Source organism: Octopus bimaculoides, chromosome 10 (genome assembly GCF_046866305.1).
Source record: "Octopus bimaculoides isolate indiv1 chromosome 10, ASM4686630v1, whole genome shotgun sequence".
Taxonomy (NCBI): domain Eukaryota; kingdom Metazoa; phylum Mollusca; class Cephalopoda; order Octopoda; family Octopodidae; genus Octopus; species Octopus bimaculoides.
The window spans coordinates 50,597,779-50,614,812 of record NC_142937.1 but is presented as its reverse complement, the minus strand read 5'-3'; the positions used below and the strand labels follow the sequence as shown (position 1 = coordinate 50,614,812).

General features: G+C 40.0%; 1 protein-coding gene across 11 annotated transcripts in view; it reads left to right on the top strand.

Annotated features, from left to right (window-relative positions):
• The first annotated feature begins 383 nt into the window (after positions 1-383).
• LOC106881926 (serine/threonine-protein kinase Nek7) overlaps positions 384-17,034 on the top strand; it is a 55,355-nt gene continuing 38,704 nt past the window's right edge. For 2 of the 11 annotated variants that reach the window (XM_089359113.1, XM_014932450.3), the window contains exons 1-3: positions 1,471-1,586; positions 7,728-7,898; positions 8,346-8,408. In XM_089359113.1, coding sequence (XP_089215239.1) covers positions 7,737-7,898; positions 8,346-8,408 — 225 coding nt within the window. In that variant the 5' untranslated portion in view covers positions 1,471-1,586; positions 7,728-7,736. Of the gene's footprint in view, positions 1,090-1,470; positions 2,714-7,727; positions 7,899-8,345; positions 8,409-17,034 lie in introns of those variants that run through there. The other 9 variants (XM_014932452.3, XM_014932449.3, XM_089359115.1 and 6 more) reach the window with 6 other exon arrangements.

Sequence of the window (17,034 nt, the reverse complement as noted above, 5' to 3'; positions counted from 1 at the left end):
GATTAGGGTTAGGGTTTTAAGGTTAGAGTTTGGGTTTTAGGGTTAGGGTTAGAGTTTGGGTTTTAGGGTTAGGGTGTCAGGGTTAGGGTTAGGGTTTTAGGGTTAGGGTTGGGGTTTTAGGGTTAGGGTTGGGGTTTTAGGGTTAGGGTTAGGGCTGGGGTTAGGGTTACGGAAAAAAGTGAAAAATGAAGAAATTAGGGGAGAAGGGGCGCAAAAAATTCAAAATTCCGATTTTTTGCAATTTCCCGGAATCTCCGTATCCGAAAACGTGGGTTTTTGGGGAAAAAAAAAAACAATAATTTGCGAGAAAATGTGTGTGGGGAGTCTTTCCGAGTAATTTCCCGCAGTAATATGAAATTAAAATGTTTCTTTTTTTTTTCTTTGAAAGTTACAATAGAATATGAGTTTTGTCGAGAAATGTGTTCGGGGAAGCCACGCTGGTGGAGTTTAGTGGGGATAAACTTCCGCAATGTGTTCGAGAAATGTATAGAAATTCTGGAAGTTTTTCTTCGCAGTAAATCCATACATTTCTCAATACATTGATTCATCGACGCAGGACCATTTCATTTCGCCCGATGATCCAGTCACATACTTTAGCCGTCTTTTGATACGGGACCAATAGGTCTCGATGTGGTTCGTGCAAGCGCCAGTTTCAGGGTCGACGAAATTCTTTGAATGGTTAACCGTTCTGTGAATGTAACCCAGCTGTTGTAAGTTCCTATAGCTGGCCCATTTGTCTGTATGTATTATAGTACCGGTTAACACATTTTCAATTATAACAGCTTCTAGTGTTGCTGCGCTGTAGAAATCCTTTTTTTTTTTCACAGTGGTTTCATAGCATCCAACAACCCACGTTTGATGGCCTATTCTCCCGACGTGACTCTTCCTTTTAAAGAGCAAGTTCTCATCTATTTCTACCTCATGACCTGGACCACTGAGCGGAGCTTTATCTCGAAGCATCTTCCCCGAACACACTTCTCAACAAAACTCATATTTTTTTGTAACTTAAAAAATAAATAAATAAAATAAAACACCACCACTTTAATTTCATATGTGGGAAATTACTCTGAAAGAAATCTTTGCAGAAAGGTGAGTAGATTGATTACACATTTTTTTCATTATGTTATCGCAGTTTTTGTAAGATTTGGCTGTTATTTCTAGCATGTAAATAGCCTGCTTGAGGCGGGATTTTTTTGTACGTATTTCGCCAAAAACAATTTCCAGAAAAAGTGAAAAATGAAGAAACGGGGAGGGGGGAATTGAAATTTTGAATTTTTTTTTTCAGAATCGGAATCTCCATAGCCTAAAACGTGGGATTCCGTAAAAAAACAAAAAGAAATTTAAGTGGGGGAAGGGTTCCGTTTACATATCCTCCATCTGGCTCAAAAATTGAGTACGAAAGTGCGGCGCAGTGTCGATTGACATTGACGGATGAATGTTGGCTTTACCTAATATAAAACAACGCGTCTTAATCGTTGGGCAGCCATGATTAACGAATTGGACGGCGAACAGGACGAAGTTTGAATAAAAGCCTTCTTTTGAATTCATTGTCGACAAATTCCACTTTTCCTGTTGTCTTTATTCGGGTAAATCCCATGTTGATTTAATTGTTAATCCCATTTAGTTTTATTTCTCTTATGAATCAACATATTTAATCAAGTTCTACTTCCATACGACTGACTTGTGCACTTTTCTTGTACGAAATTTCACTGACAAGGTATATATTACACTTTAACACTTCATCTTTAACGAACTGATATTTCTTAGCAATATTTTAAATAGTTCTATTAAATTATCTAAAATAGTCAGAACTATTAAATTACATAATAAATTATCATTGTTGAAACAATGTTTCCCCGTACCTCACTTCTTATTTCGAATAAATAAAAATATTTAAAATAGCGAGTCTATCAAAATTCTCAGTTGATTTGTTCGCCAATTTCCGTAAAGAATTTGGCATTATTTCGATATAACTCACACCTGCACACACACTCCTATTGAGTTTCATGTCCATAAGTTGAATAGTGAAACACATGCATCTATTATCTTTCATATACACGCACAAACATACATATAAAAAAGATGTATTTATGTATGTACGTGTATATGAAAGATGTATGTGTGTGCGTGCGAGTAAATGTCTCTGAGTGTGTTTCATTATGCAATTCATGGACATGAAAGTCAATGAGTGTGTGTAAATAAATAAAAATTCCTTGCGGAAATTGCCGAACAGATCAGCTGGGAATTTTGACACACTTGTTACTTTGATCGAAAGATCGCCATATATGTGTGTATTTATACACACGCGCGCATCTACGTTGTTGGATACTGATTGTAACTATGGTATTTCACATCTATCGCGAACGAGTCTACAGTCTTCAAGCTGTGACCATTCTCTCTCTCTCTCTCTCTCCTCTCATTAGTATATCTTAGTTGAGGGAGATTAGACTATTTCAATTAGTTCGACCACGCAGATGGCTCCCTTCGTCGTCTCGTTCGAAGTCATCGTTATTGGAAGGATTGGCAGGACTGTTTGAGTGGTGGGAAAATAATCCGAGGCATTTGTTTCAATTGTTTGCATTTCTAAGTTCAAATCCCTCTGAGGTCAACGATACCTTTCGATCCTTTTGGTGTTGCTAAAATAAAGTGCCAGTCAAGTGTTCCTGTTTTCAAAAAGACCATCCTTGTGCCTAATCAGAAATTATACCCAGCAGTAAGTTTTAATAGTTTAAGGGATGTTCTCCCCACCTCTTATTTTATAGCTAAGTTTTAATAGTTTATAGCTAAGTTTTAATAGTTTAAGGGATGTTCTCCCCGACTCTTATTTTATAGCTTACGGTTGTAGACTGTAGAAGTTGTTGCTATTGTTTTTAATCCCATGTCTACCCTGATCGAGGAGACTTCATCGAAGACATTCTGGTCGTGGGCACTTTTAAAGTTTTAGTTACTTGAAACAGTATATTTGGACGTTTCCAATGTGTCCTTATTTGGATCTTTCCTGTTTGGTTGCCACTTTTCAATTTCTTTAATTTTGTTCCAATTGATTTCAAATTGGTGTAGTTTTGTATGCTCATTATTGACATGAAATTCATTTTCGCAATAAATCAATAAATAAACAGTTGATAGCTTTTAAAGTTTGCAATTTTGGGTAATTTTCGCTTATCGAAAGCCTCGGACACATGCCTGTTTCCATAGTAACAAACCAAACGCTTACGAAAAAGCGTGTTTACAAACCGATATTTCACGCTGTTTTTCTACTCTTAGATATACAAAATGTGTTCTTTTTTTTTTTTTTTCGCATGAAATGCATATTGAATGCGTAGAACTACAAAGTGTGTGTTGTTTACTCATTTTTTTACTTATTAAATGTTTAGAATACGTGCTACCATCGCAGTGTTGACATAATTGCTTTGTCATCTTAGGATTGCAGTCACGCACAAAATGCCAGTTTCCAAATCCTGTTTTCTGACTGGATAAAAATTGTCAAACTTTAAACCTCTGTAACTTTTTTAAAAAAATTCTGGGACAAGTGAATTAGGCCCTGACATTCAGCATGAAAAATTACATCAATATACCGAATTTCCCAAGACAGCAAGGTGTGACTTGAGGAAAATTCTATCATATCGAACAACCATGTATTGGTTTCTTCTTCAGCTCACTACTGTTTGAACTTTTTCCTTTTGTAATTTTATTAACCAAAGCTTTTATAACTTTATTATCATCTCTAGAACTTGTGAGGACATCAAATAGTGTGTATTGATCAGAAGCAGTAGATTAAGGAGGATAGGCAGAATTGTTAGTGTCACACACATTGCTGTGTGATAGTTTTAGTTACAGCCTATATGTTCTGAGATCAAATCATGCTGGAGTCAACTTCACCTTTCATCTTACTGAGGTTGATAAAATAATGTACTGATTAAATACTGTGGTCGATTAATATTCCTGTAATGCATATTATATATGAATGGATTTACAATAGACGGAAAAGGCAAGGTATATCTCTGAATCCCCAGGGGATAAAAAATGGGGAAAAGGATTTAAGTATTGGTTTGTCCAGTAGTTCCCAACTTTTTGTTGCTCAGCGTCATCTTTCACAGAATGGTGTTTTACAACCTCCTTATGTTTACATAAGAATAGAGAATAGATTATTTTAATCAAATGTGACCTTGTTTTCACAGCACTTAATTATATTTTCTTATACTATTCCATTTGGGATGTACTTTTTTTTCTCAATATTTGCATAGACTAAAAGCTATGTTAAATTTTTATGGAAAGGCAATAAAATTAATACTGGACCTTAGCATAACTTTAATTTGTTTTCTGCTCACTTGTAATTCAGAGCCCTACTTATATTCTAATCCCAATAAAAGTTTTTTAAATTTTTTTTTTAATGTGTTTAAAAAAATAAGTATTGTACTTGATAAAAGAAATTTCATGACACTTTTAAAAACTTACTATTCCCCATAGCGCTGTCATAACATTTTCTACCCATTTATAAGCTCACACTGCTCACAAGGGAATAAGGTGATTATCTTATGAACTTCACTAGTCCACAGCTGTTTCTCGTGTAAGATGCAGATAATCGTCTTATTCTTTTGTCATTTCTGTTCTTATTACTGCTCTGTACTTGACTAATGCTTCATTCAGAAGCATATGCAAATTGATGAGTTCTACACCAGTTTCGAGCGGGATCGTTGCCAGTGCCCCTGGACTGGCTCTTGTGTGGGTGACACATGAAATGTTTCGAGCGGGATCGTTTGCCAGTGCCCCCGGACTGGCTCATGTGCAGGCGACACATGAAATCTTTCGAGTGGGATCGTTGCCAGTGCCCCTGGACTGGCTCATGTGCGGGCGACACATGATATCTTTTGAGCGGAATCGTTGCCAGTGCCCCTGGACTGGCTCATGTGCGGGCGACACATGATATCTTTTGAGCGAGATCGTTGCTGGTGCCCCTGGACTGACTCTTGTGCGGGTGACACATGAAATGTTTGAGCGGGTTCGTTGCCAGTGCCCCTGGACTGGCTCATGTGCGGGCGACGCCCCTGGGCCGGCTCTTGTGCGGGCGACGCCCCTGGGCCGGCTCTTGTGCGGGCGACGCCCCTGGGCCGGCTCTTGTGCGGGCGACGCCCCTGGGCCGGCTCTTGTGCGGGCGACGCCCCTGGGCCGGCTCTTGTGCGGGCGACGCCCCTGGGCCGGCTCTTGTGCGGGCGACGCTCCTGGGCCGGCTCTTGTGCGGGCGACGCCCCTGGGCCGGCTCTTGTGCGGGTGACACATAAAAGACACCATTTTGAGTGTGTACGTTTTCGTGCGGGTGACACGTAAAAGCACCCACTACACTCTCTGAGTGGTTGGCGTTAGGAAGGGCATCCAGCTGTAAAAACTCTGCCAAATTAGATTGGAGCCTGGTGTTGCCATCCGGTTTCACCAGTCCTCAGTCAAATCGTCCAACCCATGCTAGCATGGAAGGCGGACGTTAAACGATGATGATGATGATGATGTTGTTAGTATCTCAATGCCTAAGCAAAATACACACTAAACTGTCAGTTTTTTTTTTTAGTTTCTGTCTACAAAACCCACTCACCAGGCTTTGGTTTGCTCAGGGTTTTAGTAGAAGATATTGCTCAAGGTGTCATGTAATGGTTCTGAATCCAAAACCCTTGTGGTTAGGAGGCTGGCATTTTAACCACATGACCATGCTTACAACTGTTTGTATATGTATGTATCTATGTATGATTAAAAAATATTTTTGGTGAAGTGTTTTGGCTAAAACGTCAGTTTTCTTTTCAAGGAAAACCATGGTAGTTTATTCTACTGTGTCAGCTTTTTATACTTACTGCTTGTTAGTACTGAACCATTGCTTGTTTCCAAGGATTCTCCTGTTTTACTTCATTATAAGTGTCCAGTCAGTTCTTTTCATTAGAGCTTGATAGATTTGTGGGTATCTGAGGAGAGAGACAGTTTCTTTTTCTATCATTAGATTGTATCTATTGATGAGAAAAACTTTAGTTGGGGGCAGCAAAATGACAAAAACAGGGCTGACTCAAGATGCTAGCAACTCAAGAGTATCACATGCTTGGGGACATCATATCATGTGTTCAGGATATTTCCAAAAGTACAAAGAGGAAAATCTGAAAATACTAAACAGAATATTTTTTATTGTTCGTCATCATTTTAGTGTCCACTTCTTTGTGTTTGCATGGGTTGAACAAACTTTATTGAGGTAGATTTTTGTACAACTGGATGCTCTTCCCATTGCCAAGTCTCATCTGTTTCCAAGCAGGATAATATTTCCCTTTGGCCAAACATGCTTTTACCAAATATTGGAAATGAATGACACTGCATTTTCAAAAATCTTAGCCTCACTATGAATTTGTAAATTAGAAAATTCGTTATTTTTCTCAGAACATTTAACTTCACAGGTTCTTTATATACCAGGTTATTCAAAAAGAACGAACCAATTTCATTATGCAATGTTTTAATAAGAAAAAGTAATAGAAAATACCAGCTAAGTCATAAGTATTTACTTACAATCAACTTTTATTTCCTGTCTTACAAGTTTTCAATGTGGCCACCACCTGCAACGTGGGCAACATCAATGCAATAAGAGAATTCCTCCCAGACGCATATTAGCATATCATGATGTACTTGCAGTTTGCCTCTAATACTAAAAAGGTTCCTCGTCCTCACTCTATGTGGTTACTTAACTTGCTAAAGTTGATAACTAAATTCATGCAAATGGATGAGTACATTGGACATATAGTTTTAGAGAAAGATGGGAAATGGTGGAGTCATTAGAGCATTGAATAGAATGCTTCATGGTACTTGTTCTGATAATCCTCACTCTGAGAGTTCAGATCCTTTTGAGGATTAATTATTAAAATAAAAGAAAACTACTAATTCAAAGCAATGAATTAGTGCAACTGTTAGAGGATTAGGTAAGATTCCTTGTAATATCTGTTCTGGTTCTTTGTGTTCTGACAGTAATGCATGTGATATTTACAATAGATGGAAAAGGCAAGGTATATCTCTGAATCCCCATGGGATAAAAAATGGGGAAAAGGATTGATTTGATAGAGGGATAAATATAATAACTAGAATTTAAAGTGAGAAGTGTTTGTTTACATTCTTAAGTATTGGTTTGTCCAGTAGTTCCCAACTTTTTGTTGCTCAGCGTCATCTTTCACAGAATGGTGTTTTACAACCACCTTATGTTTACATAAGAATAAAGAATAGATTATTTTAATCAAATGGGACCTTTTTTTCACAGCACTTTATTATATTTTCTTATATTTATTCCATCTGGGATGTGCTTCTTTTTCTCTATATTTCCTTTGGATGAACATTAGTAGCATGGCGAGAATAGATTTGTATTCATGGGTGGCTTTCAGTTTTCTGGAAAAGTTTACCCATTTACAAATGTACAGATCAGATACATTGTCAACCTTCTGTAATGACAGTCATGTATATGTATATATATGTGTGTGTGTGATGATGATTTTCATATTTATTCTTAATACATCCTAACATCATTGTAAAAGGGAGAAGTTCTATGACAAACACATTCAAATCTGCTGAGATATTTTTGCAATAAATATGAAAATCATTGTTTCACATCTCACTGTACATGGTGCAGATATAGATAGATAGACAGACAACAAAAATGTGATGGCCATACAGTTTTCATTCTTTTTGTAAGTAAATTATTAATTTATTTATATTTACAGATCTTCTCAATGGAGCCACTGTCTCTGAATGTCACCATTTCTCAAGAGAATGGCCGAAGTATGCTTGCCAATTTTGATGTTGAGAAGAAAATTGGTAAGGGTCAGTTTTCAGAAGTGTACAGGGCCAGATCAAGACCAAATGGAAGTGTAGTTGCTTTGAAAAAAGTTCAGGTAAAACTTCAGAATAGTTTGTCTTGAATTTTTTATTTATTTTTGAAGTTCTATATTTTCTTGCTTTATTTCTTATTTGATGTTTATAACAAAAAAGTTCTCTTGTTTGACATTGCTCACCAGTAAGTTCAAACCTCTGACCCAATAAGCATGTTCACTCTCTCTTTCTTTCTCTTCTTTTTTTTTTACCATAGTGCACTGACCTTTTTCTTAGAGCTGGCTTTTCTCATGTCAACTTTTCTCCAGCACTTCCTTTCCTACTCTCATCCTCCATATTGTATTTGTCCCTAGGCACCACACTCAGGCTCTTCCATCTCTGTCTCAGCGGACCTGTGAAAGTTATTAGCACAACCCTGTCCTTGAGGGTAGACTATTAAAAAAAAAGTTGGGGTGTATAATGTTTAATATTGAAAAGCAAACTATGATGATAATTCTTTGTTATTTTAGATTTTTGAAATGGTTGATGCAAAAGCTCGTCAGGATTGTATAAAAGAAATAGATTTATTAAAGGTAAAGCCTGTTTCCTTTTTCTATTCTTTACACACACACACACACACACACACACACACACACACACACACACACACAGCACACAAATATTGTGAAAAATTAAAATAAACACCAGTGTATATCTATATATATATATATATATTAGATCTCTGTAACAGAATACCATAAAGGGTTCCCCTGATAAGCATCCAATTGTACTTGGAACGTCCAATGCCAACTTGTAGGAATGAAATATTTATACTGGTGTTTATCTTAATTTTCTCCTACATATACTCTGTATATCATAGCCTGTAACACTACTAAGTCCAGTGGTCGACTAACCACTATACTGGAAGCTGACTAGATAATAATAATCTATAAGGAGCTCTAACTCATACAGTAGGTTTTAATTTCTAGACTGGGTGATGCATTGTGTTCTTGAGCAAAAAACTTCATCTCACATTGCTCTGTTATTACTTCAACACCTCACGTGTGGTACACTGTGCACCTGTTCTGACAACATTGATTTGATGGAGACAGTCAGTTTAATGTGTGGCACAAACATTTGATCACTATAAATAAATCATTTGTACAAGTCGTTTGGCAGAAACTGAACACTCATACGTCGTCTTTGACAGGAGAATCCATCATATTTATATATATATATATTATATATAAATGAGAAACCCATTCTAAATTATCTCGCTGACGTACTATGACGAAATACCCAAGATGCAGATAAGATAGAGATTTTTATTTATTTACGGCCTCAAACATCTCAATACCTTGCGCTTTAGTTTTTTTCCCTTATTATTTATCTTGTTTCTCTCCATGAAATTCAATTGAATTCAGTTGTTGTCTTAAATTCATGCTTATTCATTTTCTAAGCTTCCTAAATTCATGCTACGTTATATTCTAATCACCCAGAATTCATTGCTCTTTTAAAAAATTACGATTTATGCATTGTTGTCTCTCAAATATTTAAAATCTACAATTAAGAGCCCTCTCTACTCGCTGGCGGTACCTACCCACCACCACTACCCATTTTCCTTTATTCAAAAATTCTTATCGCTCCTTAAAATTATGGCTTTTAAGTGTTGATTTCTCAGCCCAAGAATTACAGCGTGATGTGCTGCTTGACTGGTCCCCCCCCTCTCTCTCTCTCTCTCTCTCTTTATATATATATATGATGATGATGATGATGATCTTTTCTCCCGCCATGCCTCTGTCTACCCCTCCATCCTCTCTCTCTCCCCTTCGTAGTTTTTCCTTTAAGGTCTTCAGGTTCTGGCTATATATAAATGAGAAACCCATTCTAAATTATCTCGCTGACGTACTATGACGAAATACCCAAGATGCAGATAAGATAGAGATTTTTATTTATTTACGGCCTCAAACATCTCAATACCTTGCGCTTTAGTTTTTTTCCCTTATTATTTATCTTGTTTCTCTCCATGAAATTCAATTGAATTCAGTTGTTGTCTTAAATTCATGCTTATTCATTTTCTAAGCTTCCTAAATTCATGCTACGTTATATTCTAATCACCCAGAATTCATTGCTCTTTTAAAAAATTACGATTTATGCATTGTTGTCTCTCAAATATTTAAAATCTACAATTAAGAGCCCTCTCTACTCGCTGGCGGTACCTACCCACCACCACTACCCATTTTCCTTTATTCAAAAATTCTTATCGCTCCTTAAAATTATGGCTTTTAAGTGTTGATTTCTCAGCCCAAGAATTACAGCGTGATGTGCTGCTTGACTGGTCCCCCCCCTCTCTCTCTCTCTCTCTCTCTTTATATATATATATGATGATGATGATGATGATCTTTTCTCCCGCCATGCCTCTGTCTACCCCTCCATCCTCTCTCTCTCCCCTTCGTAGTTTTTCCTTTAAGGTCTTCAGGTTCTGGCTATATATAAATGAGAAACCCATTCTAAATTATCTCGCTGACGTACTATGACGAAATACCCAAGATGCAGATAAGATAGAGATTTTTATTTATTTACGGCCTCAAACATCTCAATACCTTGCGCTTTAGTTTTTTTCCCTTATTATTTATCTTGTTTCTCTCCATGAAATTCAATTGAATTCAGTTGTTGTCTTAAATTCATGCTTATTCATTTTCTAAGCTTCCTAAATTCATGCTACGTTATATTCTAATCACCCAGAATTCATTGCTCTTTTAAAAAATTACGATTTATGCATTGTTGTCTCTCAAATATTTAAAATCTACAATTAAGAGCCCTCTCTACTCGCTGGCGGTAACCCGCCCTCCCACCCCCTCCACCGGAAGTTCATTCCTCTGTCATCCCTCTGTCATCCCACCCCCTCCACCGGAAGTTCATTCCTCTGTCATCCCACCCCCTCCACCGGAAGTTCATTCCTCTGTCATCCCACCCCCTCCCACCGGAAGTTCATTCCTCTGCCATCCCACCCCCTCCACCGGAAGTTCATTCCTCTGTCATCCCACCCCCTCCACCGGAAGTTCATTCCTCTGACATCCCACCCCCTCCACCGGAAGTTCATTCCTCTGCCATCCCACCCCCTCCACCGGAAGTTCATTCCTCTGTCATCCCACCCCCTCCACCGGAAGTTCATTCCTCTGTCATCCCACCCCTCCACCGGAAGTTCATTCCTCTGTCATCCCACCCCCTCCACCGGAAGTTCATTCCTCTGTCATCCCACCCCTCCACCGGAAGTTCATTTCTCTGTCATCCCGCCCCCTCCACCGGAAGTTCATTCCTCTGTCATCCCACCCCTCCACCGGTAGTTCATTCCTCTGTCATCCCACCCCTCCACCGGAAGTTCATCCCTTTGTCATCCTGTCAACCTCGGCTGTCTCCCGGAACCCATCTAGTGGCCTTGGCCATCCTCTCCCCTACCTTTGGGTAGCGCATTAAGGTTGAGAAATGTTTGCAGGTTGTAGGTAATGTTTTGCTTATGAATTCTTCCAATTGCAAGTTTTCTTTTCAGGTACACGACACTGCTTTTCCTCTTCCCAGGCTACAGGCCCACACCCCCAACACCCATACTGTTAGGATTGGCACTCTCAACGTCGGCACGCTGAAAGGTAGATCTGGTGAAATTGTTGAGATGCTTGAACGGAGATGCGTAGATATGTGCTGCATCCAGGAAGTAAGATGGAGAGGAGGTTCTGCAAGGTTCCTCACAGGCAAAGAACACAGGTACAAGATTTTCTGGGCAGGGAACACTGACGGGGTCGGGGGCGTAGGAATACTTCTAGCGGAGAAATGGGTGGATAAGGTAATCGAGGTCGTTAGAGTAAGTGACAGAGTACTTAAGATCAGACTAGTGCTTCATCATAGATTAGCTACTGTCATCTCAGCCTATGCACCTCAACCTGGGCTACCAGATGGTCTGAAAGACCAATTCTATGACACCCTCTTGCAAACTACCTCGTCGACGAGTGACAGGGACCTTCTCTTTGTGGCTGGAGACTTCAACGGTCATGTCGGACGTCGTGCTGGGGGCTTCCATGGCATACATGGAGGCTATGGCTTCGGTTCCCGCAACGAGGAGGGAACCAGACTGCTGGAGTTCTGTGATGCAACCAATCTTATGGTCTGCAATACCAACTTCAGGAAACCTGCCAGTCACCTAGTCACCTACCGCTCCGGCAGACACTCTAGCCAAATCGACTACATCCTCGCCAGAAATAGGGAAAGAGGGCGGCTTATAAATGCCAAAACCTACCCTGGCGAAGAATGTACCCCACAACATAGATTAGTAGTTAGCGACTTTGGGATCAAGGCAAAATGGGTGCCCAGAATTAGACAGGCTTGGAGAAGAAGGGTGTGGAAGCTTAAAGACCCTGCAAACGGACAGAGACTTAGAGACAAGTTACTTGAAGCATTTAACGAAATAGAAGGGGATATAGCATCATACAACGTGGAAGACAATTGGAGATTTCTGCGGGACAACCTGTTGAAAGCCACCGACCAGATTTGTGGGTGGTGTAAGGTCCCCTCCCAACCCAGAGTAACGTGGTGGTGGAACAAGGAGGTAGACAGGGCTATTAGACAAAAGAAACAAGCTTGGAAGGACTGGAAGAACGGTGGTAGCAGGAAATTGTACCAATGTGCCAGAAGGGAGGCTAGGCGACAGGTTTATTTAGCCAGAGGGGAAGCAGATAAGGAAAGATTTGCCAATGTTCTGCGCCGTGAGGACCAAAGACTCGAGGTATTTCGGGTTGCAAGACAGTGTAGGAGAGAGAATAGTGATGTTGTAGGAGAGAAATGTGTTCGCATGGATGATGGTACGCTTGCATTAAATGAGGATGCAAAGAAAGAGGTCTGGAGATGCCACTACGATAGATTGCTTAATAAAGAGAATGAATGGGAGAAAGAGAGCCTGCCTTATGTCGACCCAATAGAGGGACCAGCTATCCGAGTTGATAGTACCAGGGTAGATAAAGCAATTAAGAGTATGAAGACCGGGAAAGCCCCCGGCCCATCAGGAATCACTGCAGAGATGCTCAAAATATCTGGCAGTGTTGGCTATAGCCTAGTCACCCGTATTACGAACCAGGTGATACACGAAGGAGTCATACCCTATGACTGGTGTAGCAGCATCATAGTCAACTGCTACAAAGGTAAAGGGGACGCTTTAGATACAAATAATTACAGAGGCATCAAGCTGTTAGATCAGGTTATGAAAGTTACAGAGAGGGTCATAGCCCAACTAATTAGGGAGCGAATCAATTTAGATGAGATGCAGTTTGGGTTCGTGCCAGGTAAAAGCACTACTGATGCCTTATTTCTAGTGAGACAGTTGCAAGAGAAATACCTAGCCAAGGATAAACCTCTGTACCTGGCTTTCGTTGACATGGAGAAAGCCTTTGACAGGGTCCCCCGATCCCTTATCTGGTGGTCAATGAGGAAACTTGGGATAGAAGAATGGCTAGTGAGAGCTGTGCGAGCCATGTACAGAGATGCGGCCAGTAAGGTGAGGGTTGGAAATGAGTACAGCAATGAATTCCGGGTAGAGGTAGGGGTCCACCAAGGTTCCGTCCTCAGCCCCCTATTATTTACCATAGTCCTCCAGGCAATCACAGAGGAGTTCAAGACAGGTTGCCCCTGGGAGCTCCTCTATGCTGATGACCTTGCCCTAATTGCGGAGTCACTATCAGAACTAGAGGAGAAGTTTCAGGTGTGGAAGCAAGGTCTAGAATTGAAGGGCCTTAGAGTCAACCTAGCTAAAACCAAAATCCTAATAAGTAGGAAGGTAGATAAAACACAAACCCCTTCAGGTAGATGGCCCTGCTCAGTATGTAGAAAAGGAGTAGGTAGTAACTCTATAAGATGTACCCGGTGCAAGCTATGGACACATAAGAGGTGCAGCAACATCAAAGGCAGGTTAACTAGCAAGTTAGTTTTTGTTTGTGGCAGATGTTCAGGTGCAATAAAGACTGCAAACAAACAGGAAACAACTTCTATCTCATTCCAGGGTGAAAAACTAGAGGTAGTCGATAGCTTCCGCTATCTGGGCGACCAAGTTAGTAGTGGGGGTGGGTGCGCTGAAAGTGTAGCTGCTAGAATAAGAATAGCCTGGGCAAAGTTTAGAGAGCTCTTACCCCTGCTGGCGACAAAGGGACTCTCACTCAGAGTAAAAGGCAGACTGTATGACGCATGCGTACGAACAACCATGCTACATGGCAGTGAAACATGGACTGTAACTGCTGAGGACATACGTAAGCTCGCAAGGAATGAAGCCAGTATGCTCCGTTGGATGTGTAATGTCAATGTGAATACCCGTCAGAGTGTAAGTATCTTGAGAGAAAAGCTGAACATTAGAAGCATCAGTTGTGGCGTGCAAGAGAGACGATTGCGCTGGTATGGACATGTGGTGAGAATGGAGGAGGATAGCTGCGTGAAAAAGTGCCACACCCTAACAGTTGAGGGAACCCGTGGAAGAGGTAGGCCCAGGAAGACCTGGGCTGAGGTGGTGAGGCAAGACCTTCGTACATTGGGCCTCACCGAGGCGATGACTACGGACCGAGACCTTTGGAAATGGGCTGTGCGTGAGAAGACCCGGCAAGCCAAGTAAGATCGTTGCCAGTGCCCCTGGACTGGTTCTTGTGCGGGTGGCACATGAGATGCACCATTTTGAGCGTGGCCGTTGCCAGTACCGCCTGACTGGCTCCTGTAGGATTTTCGAGCGAGATCGTTGCCAGTGCCCCTGGACTGGCTTGTGCGGGTGGCACATAAAAGACACCATTTCGAGCGTGGCCGTTTTCGTGCGGGTGACACGTAAAAGCACCCACTACACTCTCTGAGTGGTTGGCGTTAGGAAGGGCATCCAGCTGTAGAAACTCTGCCAAATCAGACTGGAGCCTGGTGTTGCCATCCGGTTTCACCAGTCCTCAGTCAAATCGTCCAACCCATGCTAGCATGGAAAGCGGACGTTAAACGATGATGATGATGATGATGATACTAGCAGTATAACCCGACCTTGTCCGGGTGTGATTTATTACGCCATCTATGATAAGTCTTGCTAGGTGAAAATCAATTAAAAAAGAAAGCCTTACAACGAAAAAACCCTTATGATGTAAATATGTTCATAATTCAAAACACGATGAAATTAATAGGGAAAGTCTGAAGGCTGTTTTGCATAACATTATTAAGCGTGCGTTGATTTCATCCTTGTAATTGGCTATAGAAATGCTTGTGCAAAACAACTTTTTGTGCTGCCCTGATTATACATAGCACGGTAATCCCTTTTCGCAGGAGCTAGGACGGCAATTTGTGATGAAGCAATTGCTGGCGATCTGTTGCTACACAGTTTTGCCAGAATTCTATCAGATTGGGCAGATGTTGATGCATCATTTTGCATTATGTTCAAAGTAGCTTCTGGAATGTGGTGAATTTCTGCAGTTTGTTGCTGTCATTTTAAACCAGTTGCTTTCTTTCCCCAGCAAACTCTCTTCTTTGGAGGCATAATCTATGTATATATTAAACAGAACAACAAAAGTTATAATAGATCGCAGGGTCGGTACTTTTCACATATCTGTAATATTTCAGATTAACACCCACACGATTACCCAACCCTAATCCTAACACTGACCCTGACCCTAAAAACCGTAACCGTAACATTAATCCTAACTCTAACCCTGACCCTAAAACCGTAACCCTAACACCCTAGTGAAAATCGTGGTAAATTTACAAAACATTGACGAACATGAGTTATATTTTACTGAATGATTGTGTACTTGCACGTGTATGCTTTTGAGAGAGCGAGAGAGGAAGAGGGGGAGAGAAAGGAATAGGGGTAGTTAAAAGTTTTCTTATGACTGCTTCTCTTCACTGCCTATTACTTCATTAGAAATCTATGGATGCACATACGCACATAATAGAGAAAAATGAAACAAATCTGGAAGACTTGCTCCGAAACAGCACCGAGTGGGGAACACTTCTCAAAAATAACCTGCAGTTGTTTCCTTCAAAATTCCTACATGCTCGAAATGTACATACATCAAGGTATATTTGTAGAAAATTTCACGAAAAAATATTCATTTTCCTGGAAGTTAAGAGGAATTTAAGTGAAATTTCCGAAAATTGTCCTCCACCCCCTCCCCAAACACTATCACTGAAAATTTTTGTATATTCAGAATCTACATAATAAATAATGTATGCATAGAAAATTTCATTAAAAAAAATATTCATTTTTATGAAAGTTATGACCTTCCAAAGTCGGTGGGTACAACTCTGTAGTTATGCCACATTGACGAACGTGAATGATTGTGTTTACTTGCACGTGTATGCGTTTCAGAGAGCGAGAGAGGAAGAGGGGGAGATAGAGAACGGGAGCAATGTGTATGTTTTTGTCACAGATTACGTATGTGTGGTTGTGTGTGTTTTTACGTATCAATGTTATGAAAAATAAGTAAAGAATACTGAGAAGAAAGTTTAATCTATGATGTTGTATGTATCACTTTCTTTCTCTGTTGAGCGCGTGTGTAAGAACTCCGTTCCAGGTAGAAGGGAAGAAATATAAAAGTTGCTAGAAACAACAGCCAAATCTCCCTTAAATCACACAAACTAAACGGAATTTAAAAAATCTAATTACTGCACTGGAAAGTTCAGATCGAGAAAATTCCATTGATGTAAATATTTTTACGAAAAAGTGGAAAATGTGGATTTCTATAAACTTTTAAAAAGGCTTCACACAGACACACAACTTCAGCTTTATATATTAAGATATATATATATATATATATATACATATATATATATATATATATATGAGGTGGTATCAAAAAGTTCTCAGACTAGTTATTTTTAATAAAAAATAACATTTTTACCTAAGTTTTAGCATCATCTCCTTCAAAATAGTCACCTTACAAAGCAATAATACTGGTTCCAGTGTTCCTGCTACTTTTGGAATCTGGCCTGGAAGTCATTTTCTGTAAGCAGGTCAAGGACCTTCTGCAATTTGCTTTGGATCTTGACAACGGTGTTAAAATGGTGACCTTTGAGCTGCATTTTTATGTTGGGGAAGAGATGGAAGTCTGCAGGTGCTAAATCTGGTGATTAGGGCAGGTGCAGAAGCAATAACATGTTGTTTTTGGTGAGAAATTCTTGAGTGAAGAGAGCTCGGTGACAGGGTGTATTGTCATTGTGAAG